Below are 19,819 nucleotides of genomic sequence, written 5' to 3' on the forward strand. Positions count from 1 at the left end.
CCGAGCAAAATCTCACCCCCTGAGCTGTAACATTAAGTGAGCTTACCTTCAATAAAGAATGGAGCCATTCTCTGGCTTGTTCATAAAAATAGCAATCTAGACCAGGAGACTCCAATCTTGGCAACTTTAAGACTTGTGGACTTCAACTCCCAGAATCCCTCAGCCAGCAAAGAAGTTGAAGTCCACAAGTCTTAAAGTTGTCAAGGTTGGAGACTCCTGGTCTAAAAGAAGGTGTGTCATAGATCCTGTTTCTCCTTTTTGCCAGAAGGGCAGGTTGTTTCAGAAGGAAATATTTTGTGGTAATCTCAAAGGTGTTTTCCCAAAAGACAACTTCTTTCTTTCTTTCTTTCTTTCTTTCTTTCTTTCTTTCTTTCTTTCTTTCTTTCTTTCTTTCTTTCTTTCTTTCTTTCTTTCTTCTTTCTTTCTTTCTTTCTTTCTTTCTTTCTTTTGCCTTTTGGAAAACACCTTTGGGACAACCATGGCCTGGATGATTGAGAATCTCCATACGCATAATTTGTGGTACTTGCCCTCTGCTACTGCAGAAGGAAAGGAATTCATGTACGCCCTAGAGCAGCAGTCCCCAACTTTTGCAGCCTGGTGGCCCGGCTGGGGAGGGAAAGAGAGGAACTGGCCTGCTGCTCATCTGAATGGCACGTTCTAAATAGGCCATGGCCCAGTAATGGGCTGCAGCCCAGGGGTTGGGGAACCTTGCCATAGAGAAAGCCTACTTCTGTTTAAAGAAGGTTAAATTATATAGGTATTTAGCAGAGGTTCCAGGAAGGCCTTCTATTAACATGAAGCAAGAATTGGGAGCTTTAGATAAATCCTTCTGCAATCCCACGTCAGCTATCCTTCACTCTGTTCCCAGCATCCTCGCAACCCATGTCATTTAGAAATCCAATTGAGCATCTACAGATATTCATCTTTTTCATGCAGGTTAATTGCCAAGTATCTTTATATTTGTCCAGTAATAACAGTGATAGTAAACCACTGGGGTTTAGTAGGATTCTAATCATGTTTAACAGTATTCTGCACCACCAACTTGAGACTCAATATTTTTAGCCTCAGGTTTTGTATTGGCCATGCAACTTGGGGCACCTATAATATATCCCTAAGGAAATTTGATTGGACATCTCTTGGCCTTTTTGACTAAGATCATATGTTTGTGTTTTACTAGCTAATTTGTACTGTGCCCGAACAATTCTCTGGTGGGGAGTACGTCCTAGATAAAATCTTTATTAAATAGCATAGTTATAGCAATAAAAGTAAACCCACAGTCATTCAAATTAGCCACTGGAAAAATTTCAGACGAGTGTTTTTAAAGAATAAAGCAGATTTATTGGCTAGCTATTCTCCAAAAGAACGTCAACTTTAAAACAACTTCTCCAGTAAAAGAAATGATTTTGAATTATTTCAAAACTTTGACTTGTTATTACTCATATTCATCACCTACTTGCATCTTATAATCTATGCTTCAAATGTGCAGTTGGCAAGGGCAAAAAAAGAAATTCCTCTCCCTCTATCCAGTACAATATTGTCTAAGCTGTATTCTGTTGACTCATCTCCGTCCTGATGTTTTTTTTACTGAATCGAAATTAATTAGGCCTAAATGTGCTTGAAATATGCAACTCGGTTATTTTATTTTTTAAAAAAACAGGGAGATGAAAGGAGGGTGTGGGCCAAGTAGATGATGTTCTAACCTAGAAAATTATGGATAATCCAAATGTTCATTTCCCTGTGGAGCAAGACATACGACGCCTTGATGAGCTGTTTGTTCACCTGATTCATTAAAGATGAGGCAAGAAAGCAGGTCACCAATAGTGAACTACTGGGGTAAATTTTTATTACTGTGACCTAGTATGCACAGGTTTTCGTCAGACATCGAAGACGGGAAAGGCTTGTTCTTCAAAATCAGCATACCCTCGTTAATCGTTTGAGCCGTGCATCCTGATTTTAGGAGCCCTTTTCCTCTTTCTTACATGACGGGTGTGTCATGCAATAAGACACAATATGGAGGGAAATGTAATCTCAGGAATACAGTGGCCCAACGGGAGTGGGTGTGGGCTTTTCCCATCTAGTAATGAACTGCTGGAACAAGGTGAATGGAATCCACATACCAATTCCTGGGGAAAAGCTGCTGAAGGTCTTCTCCAGTTCCAGCTGCTTCCTCTTCCACATTTCCAACTTTATTCTGTTGAGAGAATCTGTGTTTTTATTTGATCCTTTATATGGATGAAACAAATAACTTGTTTGGGTGGGGGTGTGTGTGGTCTTTTTAACTCTTCCCCCCCCCCCAAATTTTTTGATCAGGCTTCTGATTTGATAAATTGACCCTATTTGTATATATTTTATTCCTGGTAAAGGTAAAGGTTCCCCTCGCACGTATGTGCTAGTTGTTCCCGACTCTAGGGGACGGTGCTCATCTCCGTTTCAAAGCCAAAGAGCCAGTGCTGTCCAAAGACGTCTCCGTGGTCATGTGACTGGCATGATTAAACGCCAAAGGCGCACGGAATGCTGTTACTTTCCCACCAAAGGTGGTCCCTATTTTCCTACTTGCATTTTTTACGTGCTTTCAAACTGTTAGGTTAGCAGAAGCTGGGACAAGTAATGGGAGCTCACCCCGTTACGCAGCACTTGGGATTTGAACCGTTGAACTGCCAACCTTTCGATCAACAAGCTCACCGTCTTATCCACTGAGAAATGCATTTGGATTATCCTAGGAATTGGTTTCTCTAGTCCAGCGTTGGCAAACTTTTTCGGCACCGAGTGCTGAAATGGGAACCCGCATGAGCACACCCACGTGTGCAGAAAACTGGAAATGCTGCTGGAATTGATACACAGATCCATCTCTTCGGGTATGCGATCTGTCACCCGTTGCTCTTCTGGGTTCCAGCGCACCAGCAAGCTGGTCTTCACGCATGCAGGAGCACCAAAAACCAGAAAAGCAGTCACCCAGGGTGCATCAGCACCAGGCAGCTACTCTTCCAGTTTCCAGCACATGCATGAGCATCAGCCAACTGGTCTTTGAGCCCACATGCACACCAGAAACTGGAAAACCAGCTGGCTGGTGCACCAAAACCCGGAACAGCAATGGGTGATGGCTCATGTGCCTGGAGAGATGGCTTTGCGTGCCACTTCTGGCATGCGTGCCATAGGTTCGCCATCACAGCTCTAGTCTAAGCACTAAAACTGTAGCCTGTGATTCTACCACATCAAAATGGATTCCTCCTTAGGAATCTCCTTAGGAACCTTCTTAGGAGATGACTAAGCCATCAAAATCCAGAATGCATCACATTCCTGCATATAACAAATGCATTAAAATTATTCCTCTTCATTCTATTAATTTTGTAAGCAGGGCACTGTAATCTGATCGTAACCACACCACCCTGGAAACAGATAACAAAAGCAATTTGATTGTGGTGTAAATCATCTTATGTCTCAATCATTCAGATTGGTGAGACTTTAGAAAAAAAGAGAGATTTGGGGTGTTATGACAGAGAAAACACCACCTACACATAAGTATAGATAAGTAGAGTAGTGTATTATGTATGGAAATCTTCAAGGAAAAAGCATTTCATCAACAACAACAACAAAAAAAAGATTTTCACATGAAGAAACAAATGGAAAATGAGGTAGAAAATAATTTGTATTTCTTATTCTAGCTCTACCCCAGTTTTAAGATAATAGAGACTTTAGAAGAATAATAGTTTAATGCAGAGGACAGGCAATAAAATGACCGATGGGTTAATTAATTCCTTGTTCATTGTTGATGTAGAGTGATTATACAGAGTGCTCTCTGAAAAGTATCAGAAATATTATTGGATATTTCAGGCACTGAAAGCATGATTTTACTAGATGCAAATCTCAAGAAAATTGTGAATTAATACACAGATGTTGGACAATTATGTTAGCACTTAGAGAAGATCTACTCTTCTGTCAGACACCAGATAATATACTTCAAAATGGGGTTCAGATAAACACAGTTCAGCCATTTATTTTATAAGCCTTGATAACATATTAATTAATTGGTTGTGTGAAAGCTGTGCTATGCCAAACCAATCCTTTGTCATACTTGGACATATTTTCCACTTACTTTAACCTGTAAAAAGTGTATGAGTGTGTGTGTGTCCTCATAGAATGATTGAAAGGTTCATATTTTATGTTTAAGTTCCCAAAAAGTTTATACTGTACGTGCTCAGAGAAGTTCAAATTTTTTTTCAAGTACCCTTAACCATGCCCATTCAATGTTAAACTAGTTCTTAATGTACAAGGGGGTTCTCTATTCACAACATGGAAGGTACTGCTGAAATTTCTTTAATGACGTTAATATTTGTCTTGGGTGTACATAAGGATTCTGAGGTAATAGATGTTTTCTGTTGAGCTGTTTTAGCCTGGCATAAAAGCCACAATTTACCCAAGTGCCTCTTGCAAAGACCATTAACTGCTCTTCAAAACAATCCTGCCTTATAATATACTTCTTTGAAATGGTTTTCATTTCACCGTATGTGATACGAATGGCTATCGTCCCAACTGGGACCTTTCTGTTCTTTCAAAATCACAAAAAGAATTCTGCATTTGACCTACCTTGAGAATTAAATGAGACACATGGGCCGAAACCGAATCTTTTAGTAAGTTGGCAGCCTGTCCTATCTGTTAACTGCCTTCCCCATCAGAACCAGCATTCTGTACTTGCTAAATATAACGAAACTTTGTTTTATGTTGTTTTAATGTATTTCCTTAAAACTTCTTCCACCGCCCTCTTGTTATGTGGATGACAGTGCCAGTATTCTAATTTGGAGAACTGCCAGCGGAGGAAAGAAGACGTACTGTGCGAAAGTTCTGCCATAATGTACAGTATGCATGAATCTATAACAGACTGAAATATAATTACGAGCCGGAAAATCTTGTTTGTGCTCTTCTGGTGTCAGCATCTTCCCAAAGTTGATATACAGTTGAAGTACATCTTTATAAGCTGCGCAGCAGGTTACTTATCATCAACGTTAGTTATTTGTTCCATGGAACATCCCCTTTTAATATTTGCTAGGCCACCCAGGACCCATTGAGTCATCGCTTCAAAGATATTTCCTTATCTAAATAAAGAAACAGAATCACCACGAGTGGAAATGACCTAACTTCCAGATGGCTTCCCCATTGAGTTTTTTGTGGGAAGCTGGCAGTCAGCATTGAAATTGTCCCTCCCCGTTTCCCCGTTTCCAACTCCCCCCTCTCTCCCCCTTTCCCCTTTCCATTCCTTCCCTTCCCTCCTTTCCCTTTCCTTCTCTCCCCCCCTCCCCTCCAGAAGTGAGTTTCCAATATTCTTACCACCGGTTCACTGCGCACGCACACACTTGCTTCCGTGCATGTGCCCGGCCTTCCGTGCAAGCTCTTTCCTCACACGCATGCCTTCTACGGATGTGGCCAGTCTCGAAAACGTGGCTCAATAGGAAGGCATTACGCTGGAGGATGTGGGTGGGCGGGCCAACCAGCAGTTGCCGCTAGTGGTTTGCCCAAACCGATCTGAACTGGCTGAATACCATCTCTGCTCGCCTCCCCTTCCCTAGATGGGTACAGGAACAAACTTCAGGAAGGATGCTGTTTGGGAGACAGTACACCAGAACAGAAAATTCACTTACTTTCCCAGGAAAGGGTTCAGTTGTCAAGATACTAGTAACAGCTGTTGTAACTGTTCTTATTCTGGCTTATATTCCAAGTAACCGGGGGGGAAAAAAAACCTCACATCTTAGCTTTTGCAGGTTTTAAATATAGTATTTGCATCAGCGTCTCACAGTATTTGAGCTGAAAAGATAGCAATCGCATAATAATAATAATAATAATAATAATAATAATAATAATAATAATAATAATAATAATAATAATAATAATAATAATTTAATTTTTATACCGCCCTTCTCCCGAAGGACTCAGGGCGGTTAACAGCCAGATAAAATACAATACAATACAATACAATAAAATCACTATTAAAAAACTTATTCAATATGGCCAATAAAATTAAATTATAAAATACATATTATAAAATAAAACCCCATTAAAATCCATGTTTAAAAACCCCTTTTAATGCCAGTCCTGCTCAGAAGAATAAATACGTCTTCAGCTCGCGGCGAAAGGTCCGGAGGTCAGGAAGTTGTCGAAGTCCTGTCGAAGCTCATTCCAGAGGGTAGGTGCCCCCACAGAGAAGGCTCTCCCCCTGGGGGTCGCCAGCCGACACTGTTTGGCTGACAGCACCCAGAGGAGACCCTCTCTATGGGAGCGCACCGGGCGATGGGAGGCATGTGGTAACAGAAGGCGGTCCCGAAGATATCCCGGTCCTAAGCCATGGAGCGCTTTAAAATACATTGTATTTTATTATAGAAATATCTAACTCGAGTAGCATATAAAACCTGCAGAATTTTGGAAATAAACATGATGATTCAGTTCATTCCCACACTGTAGAAAACCACACACATTGGTACATGTGATTCCAATATAAATGCACACCTACAGACTATCTCTTTTGGTCTTTCCACTTCTTGTGGTTATGCTCTATCATTATTAGTGGAAATTGTGAAACATTGAATCTAGAGAGAAGCTCCTTCATAGGACATAATGTGTTAATACATTGCAAGAACTTACTTAAACACCACAGAGTTGTATCCAACTATGACAGGGAATGATGATGACAGCAATGAATGAATGAATGAATCAATCAATCAATCAATCGCTCACCATAACTTTTACAGTCCCTTTTTGCTTCTATATCTATTCTGAAAGTGTGGGCCATTTATTGAAACTTTGGGAGAGTGGCTGCAATGAGGATAGTAGGAGAAACTAAGGAAACCTTCATTATGGGCTTTTGAGCTCGAAAAACATAGATGAGCACTAGATGGCAGAAGAGTGATACAGAAAACTAGCAATTTGCTGCCACCTAGTGGTGATTTGGAATTTTACAATTCAAATCCAGTAGCTGTAATTCATCTCATGATTGGAAGTCATTTTGTGTTAAGTATTTATATCATACGTCTGTTTCTTAGACTAAAGAGTGTTGTGTCAGACAGTTAATTTTGCTCATTGATTGGCCACATCGACTTCATTTTAATCTGTAGCAGGCAGCTGCAAAAGGACCATCTTGCAGATCTGTTCCAATATCTGTATTTCCCATTTCTGCAGTTAATAATGCAAAGAAGATATACGCATGGATAACGCCATTTCTGCTCATGAAGTGCCACTTATACTGATGCGGCTTTTTTTCTTTTTGCACCTGAATTAAAAGAGCAAAAAAGCCAGTTTGATGTAGTGGTTTAGGTGGTGGCCAGGAAACCAGGAGATTGTGAGTTTCTAGTCCCTCCTTAGCAGTGAAAGCTGGCTGGATGACTTTGGGCCACTCATTTTCTCTCAGCCCAACTCATCTCAAAGGGTTATTTCTGTTGTGGGGAAAATAGGAGGCAGGAGTATAAGGTATGTTTGCTGCCTAAGGTTGACCAAAATTGAAGAGGAAGGATTCACGCAGGGGTGAAATGCTCCCGGTTCGGACTGGATCGCCCAATTCGGTAGCGATGGCGGCGGGTGGTTCGGAGAACTGGTAGCAAAAATCCCTGCCCTCCCCATGCCCAGCTGAGCCGCATGATCATCAGAGTTTTTTTTTACTTTTAAAATAATTTTTTCTTCAGCTGAAAAAATGATTTTAAAAGTAAAACAAAAAAAAGCCTCTAATGATCGCGCGGCTCAGCTGGGATTGTCAGAGGCTTTTAAAAGCATTTTTTCTACAAACTCTTCAGCTAAAGAGGTTGTAAAAAATTGCTTTTAAAAGGCTCCTCTGACTATCCCAGCTGAGTTGCCTGATTATCAGAGGGGTTTTTTTTTCTTTTAAAGGCAAAAAAATGTTTTTAAAAGAAAAGAAAAGCCTCTGACGATCAGGCAACTCAGCTGGGATTGTCAGAGGAGCCTTTTAAAAGCAATTTTTTACAACCTCTTCAGCATGATTGAAAGTAGCACTTGGTTTCACTATGAGATAAAGCTATTTTCTGTTGAACACCTAACGTCTATTATCTCTCTTCTCTTTGTGGACAGCTGCTGGAAACCCTGTGACATCACAGAAAGAATGTACAGAAGATCCATCGATATTGTGTCAGGATTTTGCTACAGCTCTGAAGTGTGGAAGTCTGGAGCGCTGTCACCAGATGCTGCAAGTTAACAGGCCTGTGAGTATGCATGACACTGTAATAAAAATTTCCATTTCACTCTTCACAACATTTCCATTTCACCATATCTAAGGTCTAGATCAGTGTTTTTCAAACTTTGCGAATTTAAGATGTGTGGACATCTATTGGTATCCTTCAGTCTCAAAAGACTATGGTATCGTGCTCTGGAAACAGCATCTAGTGTGGCTAAAACGGGCCAATTCAAGAGTGGCAATCCTTTCCACACTGAGGGCAGATACATTCTGTCCCCTGCCCAGCCCCCAGATTTCGCTGGTTCCAGGACTGCCTCTTTGCCTCAGCCTGCCGAACAAGTGTCTCTTCGAATTGGAGAAGGCCACGCTGCGTCTTTAGCCTCCAAGCTGAACGATCAGAGGTCAAGGTTTCCCAGTTGTTAATGACCATTCCCAGGGCCTCCAGGTCCCTCTTGCAGATATCCTTATATCCAGTGGTGGAATTCAAGTAATTTAACAACCGGTTCTCTGCCCTAATGATTTCTTCCAACAACCACTTCACCAAACTGCTCAGAAAGTTAACAACCGGTTCTCCCGAAGTGGTGCGAACTGGCTGAATCCCACCACTGCTTATATCGCAGCTGTGGTCTCCCTCTGAGGCACTTTCCCTGCATTAATTCTCCATACAGGAGATCTTTCGGAATCCGACCATCAGCCATTCTCACGACATGCCCAAGCCAGCATAGACGTCACTGTTTCAGTAGTGTAAACATGCTAGAAATTCCAGCACGTTCCAAGACTGCGCTATTTGGAACTTCGTCCTGCCAGGTGATGCCAAAAATATGTCAGAGACAGCGCATATGTGTGGACATCAACTCCCAGAATTCTCCAGATAGTTAGGTCTGTGTTTGTGTATGTGTTGAAGACTGCATCATTTATTTCATAAATAAACGTTGTCCTCTGTAATCAAATGACTATTAGCAGCTTGCAATATTTCTCAGTCCAGGACTTGAAGTCTTCCACAATATAATAGTAAAATAAAATTAAACTTCAAATATGCATATACTTAAATGCATAACAGGTGTAGTAAAATTAAAAATAAAACCAATACGTGAAATGCGTAAATAGATGGGGGGCAATCACGTTGCAAAAACTCTTCCAAATAATTCTGTTTCAAAGAAGTCTACAAAATGCCATTAAAAAAGTGGGAGTGGATTGTATTTTAGGGGAGGAATATTATAGGAAGGGCTGGACCTCTTTTACCTCACAAAAGTGGAGGCAAGTAGAAATTTCTCTTGGGACACCTGCGGTGAAGCTAGTTTGAGAACATGACCCTAGAGACAGTCATCTCTTTGTACCAGTGGTGGGTTTCAATTTTTTTTGCCAACGGTTCTGTGGGTGTGGCTTGGTGGGTGTGGCTTGGTGAGCGTGGCAGGGGAAGGATACTGTAAAATCTCATTCCCTGCCCCCTCCAGGGGAAGGTGACTGCAAAATCTCAATTTCCTCCCGATCAGCTGAGACTTGGGAGGCAGATAATAAATGGTGGCAGGGCCAGTCAGAATTTTTACTACCGGTTCTCCGAACTACTCAAAATTTCCACCAAATTTCCACTACCGGTTCTCCAGAACTGGTCAGAACCTGCTGAAACCCAGGTACATGCAAGAAATAGTTGAAAATTAGGGTCCTCACTCACTGTCCCCCAGTTAGAAGCGAAGGGAACTTCTTCTTTCAGTCTTTCACCTTTGACCTCTTCAAGATTTAATTCAGATAGAAGTCTTTTCTAGTTTCAGCCACTTTTTTTTAAAAAAATGCTATTCTTATTTCAAATACATTAACCTAGTGTTCATTGATAGCTAAGCCAAGCCTATGCATCCAGGATGGAACTAATCCACCCCTAGAATCCACCATTTACATCTTGCATCCCAGTTCTGGTCACCAATGATACAAAAATTATGTTAAGATCCTGAAAAGTGTGCAGAGAATAACAACAATGTTGATAAAAGGTCTGCAGGCTAAATTGTATGATGAATGGTTGAGGGAGCTAAATACCGTATTTTTCGGAGTATGAGACGCTCCGGACTATAAGATGCACCTACCTTTTTTGGTGAGGAAAACAAGAAAAAGAAACCTGCCTCTGCCTCCTAGCAATTTTGCCTTGTTGCAGCAAACAGCAAATAGCCTGTTTCGGGGGGAAAAGGTGCGTTTTATACAGAGATAGGTTTCAGCAGGTTCTGACCAGTTCTGGAGAACCTGTAGTGGAAATTTTGAGCAGTTCGGAGAACCGGTAGTAAAAATTCTGACTGGCCCTGCCCCCATCTATTCTCTGCCTCCAGAGTCCCAGCTGATAGGGAGGAAATGGGAATTTTGCAATAACCTTCCCCTGGAGTGGGGTGGGAATGGAGATTTTACAGTATCCTTTCCCTGCCATGCCCACCAAGCCACACCCACAGAACCGGTACTAAAAAATTTGAAACCCACCACTGGTTTTATACTCCGAAAAATACAGTATGTCTAGAGGCATCGAAGAGCGGGGGCACGAAAACTGTCTTTCAATACTTTAGATCAGGGATCTCCAACCTTGGCAACTTTCAGACTTGTGGACTTCAACTCCCAGCTTTACGGGCTGAGGAATTCTGGGAGTTGAAGTCCATAAGTCTGCAAGTTGCCAAGATTGGAGACCCCTGCTTTAGATGCTGTCCCAAAGAAGAGGGGATTGACTTATTCTCAAGGGCACTAGAGGGCAGGACAAGAAGTAATAGGTGGAAGCTTGTCAAAGACAGATGCAACCTAGAAGTAAGGAGAAGTTGTGGATGCTTCATCACTTGTTGTGTCTGCACCCCCCAAGCCGGGCCTCCTGCCAGAAAGTGACTTGGAAAGTGAGGGGGAAGAGCCGTCAGGACTTACTCGGGAGCACCAGCTTCCCTGGCTCAGCTCCAGAAGCCAGAGGCAGGCCAGGTGGAAGAGATAACAAGGCCTCCGTCCCCTGACTCTTCCCCCCTCAGGCCACGCCTCACAGACCCAGCTGATGGCAATCAGGCCTGGCTGGACCCTAGGTTTTGTAGGCAGGAGAGGCGGGAACAACAGAAGCAGGGGTGGGGCAGGCCTAGGAAGTGCTGAGTCATGGAGCCACACCCCACAGGATATAAAGGCAGCAAGAGCTGCTGTGCCTCTTCGTAGCAGGCAAATTAACTGCTTAACTAAGAGCTGAAGTACTGTTTGTTCTTGGGTGACTCATCGGCGTCGAGGGAGATAACAGAGACACTTGGCAGACGCTCACTAGTTTGCTGCCAGAGCTGATGGTGCCGGCTAATTAAGCCATCGCTCGGACGGAGGCGAGGGGGAACAGAACATCACTGGAGGTTTTTCAAAAATAGACTGGACAACCATTTGTCTGGGATGGTATAAGACTCATGCCTTGTGCAGAGGGTTGGATTAGAAGGACCTTTCAGTCCTACGATTTGATGATAAAGAGATGGAAATAAGGAAATGAAAAGTTTATGCAAATAGCATAATCCACCTTGACATCACTCTTGAATTGCCTAGATAAAAGGTAGCATACTTTTGGATTTATTCATAAGACATTTCAGTGCTGATAGTAATTAAGAGTTTTAGATGCTTCCAATGTATTTGGCCAAATAATGAAATTGAAATATATTTTAATGGGTATACCACTACTGTGACAAGTTAGGCAATCCAAATTCTTGCAAAAACAACAATTGGCAACCAAGAGACCCTATATGACTGACGACAACAAAACAAAACAAACAAAAATCTCTGCCATTTTCAGATTAGTATTATCCCAAATTATGAATCTGTCATGTGAATGAGGGTAAAAATTGTATTTCTGTCCATCCACCTTCTCAATATGCATTGCAGACTTTAATTCTGGAAATACAGTAGAATGTTTATTACATAAGGAAAAAGTTGTATATTAGCCTTCTAAATACGGTATGTCCTTGATGGTTTTTGGAGAGTGTTAGTGAATAGGAACTATAATACAGTTACTATATTATCTGAGTAACTAAGGATTGAGATCCTGAAAAATAAATCTGGAGTAAGTCAAGAGCTGAAGAGATAAAGTATATTCTTGCTACATAAAATTTAAATGTTGCTATATAACTATCAAATGACAATCCAACATACCGTATAACTATATAGTAGTTTCCATGAATAAAGTCCAACTTTAATTGGACAATATTATAATCTAACCAAGGAACTAAAACAAAACAAATATAACAAATAAATTACTATAATTGATTACAATCTGTAGCCATAATTACTTGTTCTAGATGTTTTATCTAAAAGCATATTCCACACATTTAAACTAAGAAAATATTCAAAACATTTATGCAAAGCATGGGTAATCCCTAGATGGCCATTATAATTAGCAAATGCAATACAATTATTAAATCAATCACCAATCCTAAACTATAAAATATAAAAAATCGCTTATTTCTTCTTATATTATGTATTTGGAAGACCTTTTGATCAAAGTTACTATACCCTTAGCAGATCATGAATTTCCATTTCTGTATATTTAATCAAACCATTGTTGATAAAAGATTCTTTTCAGGTGAAAGGATTTGATGTTTTTGTTTTTTGTTTTTGTAAAGCAAGAGCAAACCTTTGAATTTTAAATTGGATGATTTAAAATTTAAATACTTTACATTTAAATTAAATACTTTAAATACTGCTAGGGAAAAAAAACATTTTAACCTTGATCAAATAAGCCAACTTTATAAACCTTCTTTTTCATTTAGAAGTCTTGAAGTTTTTTCCTTTTAAATAGTGTCCAAAAGCTAATTTCTTTTCATTCTTTCTTTATCTTTCTCAGGAACTCTTTCATAAGTATTAGACATCTCTATTGTAACTTTTTCACAATGCTGTTTCAATCTGAGTGACACATGATTTGTGAGAATTTTCAGGTGATTCAAACAGTTTTCTGCTTGCCAATTAAGTGGAAGAGAGCTAGCCTATTGCCCTGCAGAAATTGAGATTATACAGTGCATAATAATTAGTTCTTCCTCTCTGTTGAAAGAACATTCCCACTGGATAATTGGTATGTTGTGAAGATGTTGAATATTACATCACAGTGGATTAATCCAGTAAAATGGATTAAAAAATATTTTAATACAGTAAAATTTATTATCTGAAAGCGAATCCAACATTACATGTATAGCAGTAGTGGGAGTCAAATCCCATTGCTACCATTTTGCTTGTGGGCATGCGCATGCTCTCTCTCTCTCTCTCACAACGCTTCTGCGCATGCACAGACATATCCAGGTGAATGGGTGTAGCCCCCTGCCATCACCACTACTGGTTCACCTGATCCGGGGAGAACCAGTAGCATCCCACTACTGATGTATAGGGTCATCTGTTTGAGCAGGGGGTTGGATTAGAAAACCATCACCTTCCAACTCTGTTATTCTATTATTCAATTATCCTTTCCCCATCCTCTCTTAAGGCTGCTCCTCTACTGCAACAGACGGTTTTTTGATCACCACACTTGTCCAGATTCTCCAGAACCCATTTGAGAACTACAGAGGGAGTCATAGGCGTATCGGTTCTGCTGGTGGAAGGCCACAGGTAGATGTACCTCCCACCTTGACCCAACCAATATCAATACAATACTTTTATTATTATTATTATTATTATTATTATTTATTCAATTTTTATACCGCCCTTCTCCCGAAGGACTCAGGGCGGTATACAGCCAAGATAAAACAAAACGATACAAAAATATACAATTTAAAATACAAAATAAAAAACTTATTATATAGGTGGCCTAAAAACTTTAAAAATATATAAAACTAAAAACCCCATTAAAATTAGTAATAAATTTAAAACCAATAAAATTTAGGCCAGCCCCACACGAATAAATAGATGTGTTTTCAATTCGCGGTGGAAGGTCCGAAGGTCAGGTATTTGGCGTAAACCCGGGGGAAGTTTGTTCCAGAGGGTGGGAGCCCCCACAGAGAAAGATCTTCCCCTGGGGGCCGCCAGCCGACATTGCTTGGCGGACGGCACCCTGAGAAGTCCCTCTCTGTGAGAGCGCACGGGTCGGTGGGAGGCATGAGGTAACAGCAGGCGGTCCCGTAAGTACCCAGGCCCTAAGCCATGGAGCGCTTTAAAGGTTGTAACCAGAACCTTAAAGTGCACCCGAAAAGCCACAGGCAGCCAGTGCAGTCTGCGCAGGAGCGGTGTTACACGGGAGCTATGCGGAGCTCCCTCTATCACCCGCGCAGCTGCATTCTGGACTAACTGAAGCCTCCGGGTGCACCTCAAGGGGAGCCCCATGTAGAGAGCATTACAATAATACTGCAGGATGAACTGTATATATTTCCCCTTTTTGCTAGATCCCGTTCAGTTAATTCTGAAATCACCTTAAATTTTCTAACCCTCATTTTGGAGTCAGTAAGAAGTGGAGACCGAACTTGTGTTTACTGGTCCAATCTTCTTTTCAGTCAACCAGCCTTGTCTTCTGCCCTGGAGACTGAGGCCTTGAATTATTACATTAAAGATACAACCATTGCCTAAATACCAGACGTATATTTCATCTCGTTCAGTTGAGGACTTTCCATCCCTTTTAACATCTATGCCAAACCTCAACCAATTCTTTACCCCTTGCTTGCAGTAAGTGATGTTAGAGGGGAAAGGATATCACAGGCAACAGCTCCCATCATCCCTGCAGTATTTTCTGGGGTGCTGCAAATGTTGGGAATATTTGTCCAACTCACTGGGAATTCAGGAAGGGAAAGGTGTGTAAGACAAGCAGCTGGCCTGGTTTTTCTGGTGGCCTCTGTATTCATGCTCCAGTTTCTTTGACGCTGCACACAAATGTGGCCTATTTTAGGATATATTTTATTTTTTTATTTGATCATATTTATATACCGCCCTATCTCCCGAAGGACTCAGGGCGGTTTACAGGCACTTAAAAAACACATAAATACAATATAAAAACAATTAAAAAACTTATTCTAAAAGCCCAATAATTAAAAATATAGAGATAAAACCCAATTTAAAACCCATAAATTTAAAATCTAACTCAGTCCTGCGCAATTAAATAAGTATGTTTTAAGCTCGCGGCGGAAAGTCCGAAGGTCCGGAAGCTGACGAAGTCCGGGGGGTAGATCGTTCCAGAGGGTGGGAGCCCCCACAGAGAAGGCCCTTCCCCTGGGCGTCGCCAGACGACATTGCCTCGCTGACGGCACCCTGAGGAGTCCTTCTCTATGAGAGCGCACGGGTCGGTGAGAGGTATTCGGTAGCAGTAGGCGGTCCCGTAAATAACCCGGCCCTATGCCATGGAGCGCTTTAAAGGTGGTCACCAAAACCTTGAAGCGCACCCGGAAGGCCACAGGTAGCCAGTGCAGTCTGCGCAGGATGGGTGTTATGCGGGAGCCACGAGGGGCTCCCTCTATCACCCGCGCAGCCGCATTCTGGACTAACTGTAGCCTCCGGATGCCCTTCAAGGGGAGCCCCATGTAGAGAGCATTGCAGTAATCCAGGCGAGACGTCACGAGTGCGTGAGTGACCGTGCATAGGGCATCCCGGTCGAGAAATATGGGAGGAAGCTTTTTTTAAATTAACAGAATAACAGAGTTGGAAGACCTTGGAGGTCTTCTAATCCAACGCTCTGCTCAAGCAGGAAACCTATATCATTTCAGACAAATGGTTGTCCAACGTCTTCATAAAAACCTCTAGTGTTGGAGCACCCACATCTTCTGGAGGCAAGTCCTGTTCCTGTCAAAAGCGGCGTTCCCCAAGGCAGCGTTCTTGGACCAACACCCTTCATATTATACATTAATGATCTCTGTGACTATATTACAGAGTAATTGTGTTCTCTCTCTGTTTAACACCGCCAACAATACAGCTACCCTTCAAAAAGACCTATACTTTGTGTCTGAATGGTCTAAAACTTGGCAACTCCAAATCTCAACTAGCAAATGCTCAGTCTTACACATTGGAAAAAAGAACCTAAACACTAAATACAAGCTTGATGGACATTACCTTACAGATGACCCCCACCCTGTTAAAGACCTTGGAGTTTTCATATCAAATTATCGAAGTGCCAAAGCCCACTGCAACTACATAGCAAAAAAGGCTCTAAGAGTTGTAAACCTAATCTTACGTAGCTTCTTCTCCAAAAACACTACACTACTAACCAGAGCATATAAAACATTTGCTAGACCAATTCTTGAATACAGCTCAACTGTCTGGAACCCATACCACATTTCGGACATTAGTACAATTGAACGTGTCCAGAAATATTTTACAAGAAGAGTTCTCCACTCCTCTGAATACAACAAAATACCCTATGCCACCAGACTTGAAATCCTGGGTTTAGAAAATTTAGAACTCCGCCGCCTTCGACATGACCTGAGTTTAACTCATAGAATCATCTATCACAATGTCCTTCCTGTCGAAGACTACTTCAGCTTCAATTGCAACAATACACGAGCGCACAATAGATTTAAGCTTAATGTTAACTGTTCCAATCTCGATTGCAGAAAATATGACTTCAGTAACAGAGTTGTTAATACTTGGAATACACTATCTGACTCTGTGGTCTCTTCCCAAAATCCCCAAAGCTTCAACCAAAAACTGTCTACTATTGACTTCACCCCATTCCTAAGAGGTCTGTAAGGGGCATGCATAAGAGCACACGCGTGCCTACCGTTCCTGTCCTATTGTTTCCTTTCATTATATCCAATTAATATAGTTATTAATTGTCGTTCCACTGATAGATTGTTCTAACCGTCAGGAAATTTCTTCTTAGTTCTAGGTTGCTTCTCTCCTTGATTAGTTTTCATCCATTGTTTCTTGTCCTGCCTTTAGGTGCTTTGGCGAGAAGGGTTAATGCCCCCTCTTCTTTGAGGCAGCCCCTTAATATTGGAACACTGGAATAATGGAACACATTATTCAATGGACGTATTTGTGTATAGTAATAGTAAGCTCTTGATTATGTGGCTGTAATGCCATAACAAATCGGATTACAGGTATTAAATCATCTGATGAAAATTGATCAGATGAAACAAGACAGTACAAGCATCTCTTGGAGATCTACACAAGCATCAATGCAAACAAACCTTTCTCAAGAGCTTGCTGCAAATCTGGCTTTGCCTGCAAAAAATGTTATCTTTTGTAGATGACAAAAGAAAATTAGTTCTGAAATGATCTGACTGTTGGATTTTATTCTGCAATCGAAGCGATGGGACTTTTTCTCAGAAGTCTTGTAGAAATAGATCCACAAAGGAAGTTAAAGGTCAAGTAAAAGAGTAACATTTTCTCAGCTTAAAAAGACATATCTTGTAGAGACTATTCCCAAAATGGCCGTCAGGAATTGCTAATGGCCATATCATATCTTATACAACTTGTCATATCGAAATACATTTGACATAGTTACAATTTCTGCCAAAATATTCTTTTTCCATATTTTTTTTCCATATCTTAGTATTTCTATGCTTATTATATAAACAACATCTTCTTCCGCCCTCAAATACTCTGTTCATAAAATATGAGGGTGAATGTGAAAGAAAAAAAAATCAATAAAACTTGATTAAAAAAAAAAGAAATTGCTGAAGGCATCAACCGCATACAACATAGTGAGTCTTCGCCCTGAGTCTTCGGAGAAGGGCAGGATATAAATGCAAATTAAAAAAAAGCATTTGAATTAGTGCTTTTCTCACTGAAAAATTCTGAAGCAATTTTTTAATGGATGGAAGTAATGGATTAATTAATAAACAGAAGTATTAATTCCATTTTTTTATAATGAAGTTTTTATTTGAAGAAAACCAAGAAGCTACTTTATTACTTGCCAGGGCATTAAAATCTATTTGGATTGCACAATCATAAACATGATTCTTAATTATTTCCTTTACAACCGAAGCGGGATGCTGAAGGACTAAAAGCCGCTGTAGAGCGCCATGAAATGATGGGCAGAACTATAATATAATAATAATAATAATATAATAATAATAATATAATATCTGCCAGCTCAGCCTGTATTGGTTTTTAAAAACCATTTTTCAGATATTGGGGAGGAGACAAGTATCATTACTTAAGCCAGTAGTTTAATTTTTTCGTCTGTATTACTGTTTTTATTGAAGTTATCCACATCTTTACTTGAAAAGATATTGGAGTACATCTAAGTATCCAGAAGATAGTGTTCTGGATTTTATTCTGATATGATTTACATAACATAACATAATAACAGAGTTGGAAGGGACCTTGGAGGTCTTCTAGTCCAACCCCCTGCCGAGGCAGGAAACCCTACACCATTTCAGACAAATGGCTATCCAACATTTTCTTAAAAATATCCAGTGTTGGAGCATTCACAACTTCTGGAAGCAAGTTGTTCCACTTATTGATTGTTCTAACTATCAGGAAATTTCTCCTTAATTCTAAGTTGCTTTTCTCCTTGATTAGTTTCCACCCATTGCTTCTTGTTCTACCCTCAGGTGCTTTGAAGAATAGCTTGATTCCCTCTTCTTAGTGGCAGCCCCTGAGATATTGTAACACTGCTATCATGTCTCCCCTAATCCTTCTTTTCATTAAACTAGACATACCCAGTTCCTACAACTGTTCTTCATACGTTTTAGCCTCCAGTCTCCTAATCATCTTTGTTGCTCTTCTCTGCACTCTTTCTAGAGTCTCAGCATCTTTTTTACATTGTGGCGACCAAAACTGAATGCAGTATTCCAAGTGTGACCTTATCAAGGCATTATAAAGTGGTATTAACACTTCATGTGATCTTGATTCTATCCCTCTGTTTATGCAGCCCAGAACTATGTTGGCTTTTTTGGCAGCTGCTGCACACTGCTGGCTCATATCTAAATGGTTGTCCACTAGGACTCCAATATCCCTCTCACAGTTACTACTATTGAGCAAGGTACCACATATACGGTACCTGTGCATTTTGGGGGTTTTTGCCTAAATGTAGAACCTTACTTTTTTCATGGTTGAATTTCATTCACCTCTTAGGAATGGGGTGAGGTCAATAGTAGATAGTCTTTGGTTAAAGCTTTGGGGATTTTGGGAAGAGACCACAGAGTCAGGTAGTGCATTCCAGGCATTAACAGCTCTGTTACTGAAGTCATATTTTCGGCAATCAAGATTGGAGCGGTTCACATTAAGCTTAAATCTATTGTGTGCTCGTGTATTGTTGCAATTGAAGATGAAGTAGTCTTCGACAGGAAGGACATTATAACAGATGATTCTATGAGTTAAACTCAGGTCATGTCGAAGGCGGCGGAATCTGGACTAAGAATTTTATGTTAGACCAACTTGTTCCTGATGATAGAAGTAGCTTTTTTTATGGTTCATTATAGTTCAAAGTCTCATTGTTTTTTATCTGTATAAAAGGAACTTTTTTTCCTATGGTTTTCCCCCTTTTTTGTTTCTGCTTCCCAATTTTGTTTAAATTCTTTTTTCCTTTGTTCTTGGTTTTTTTTTTTTTGCATTTTATACTTTTTATAAAGTTTTTTCGGGAAAAGAGAATTGTTTGTTAGGCCAGTTGCTCAGCTTTGTTGAGTAATGATGGCAGAAACTTTGTTTTAAGAAAACAAAACACTGGCTGCCCCCTTCTGACGCTAATGCCTTATGGATGCCAGTGATAAGACATTAAATCTCATTGACTGACTGTGAGAAGTGCAAGCCCCATTACATGAAATCAGA

The 19,819-nt window shown here is 40.5% G+C and overlaps 1 protein-coding gene across 1 annotated transcript in view; it reads left to right on the forward strand.

Annotated features, from left to right (window-relative positions):
• Positions 1-19,819, forward strand: part of LOC131200793 (prosaposin-like) — a 63,973-nt gene that overhangs the window by 17,156 nt on the left and 26,998 nt on the right. Inside the window, exon 2 of the mRNA XM_058188050.1 lies at positions 8,065-8,195. Within this exon, the coding sequence (XP_058044033.1) occupies positions 8,065-8,195 (131 nt within the window). The remainder of the gene's footprint in view (positions 1-8,064; positions 8,196-19,819) is intronic.

The sequence above is a fragment of the Ahaetulla prasina genome, chromosome 6 (assembly GCF_028640845.1).
Source record: "Ahaetulla prasina isolate Xishuangbanna chromosome 6, ASM2864084v1, whole genome shotgun sequence".
Taxonomy (NCBI): domain Eukaryota; kingdom Metazoa; phylum Chordata; class Lepidosauria; order Squamata; family Colubridae; genus Ahaetulla; species Ahaetulla prasina.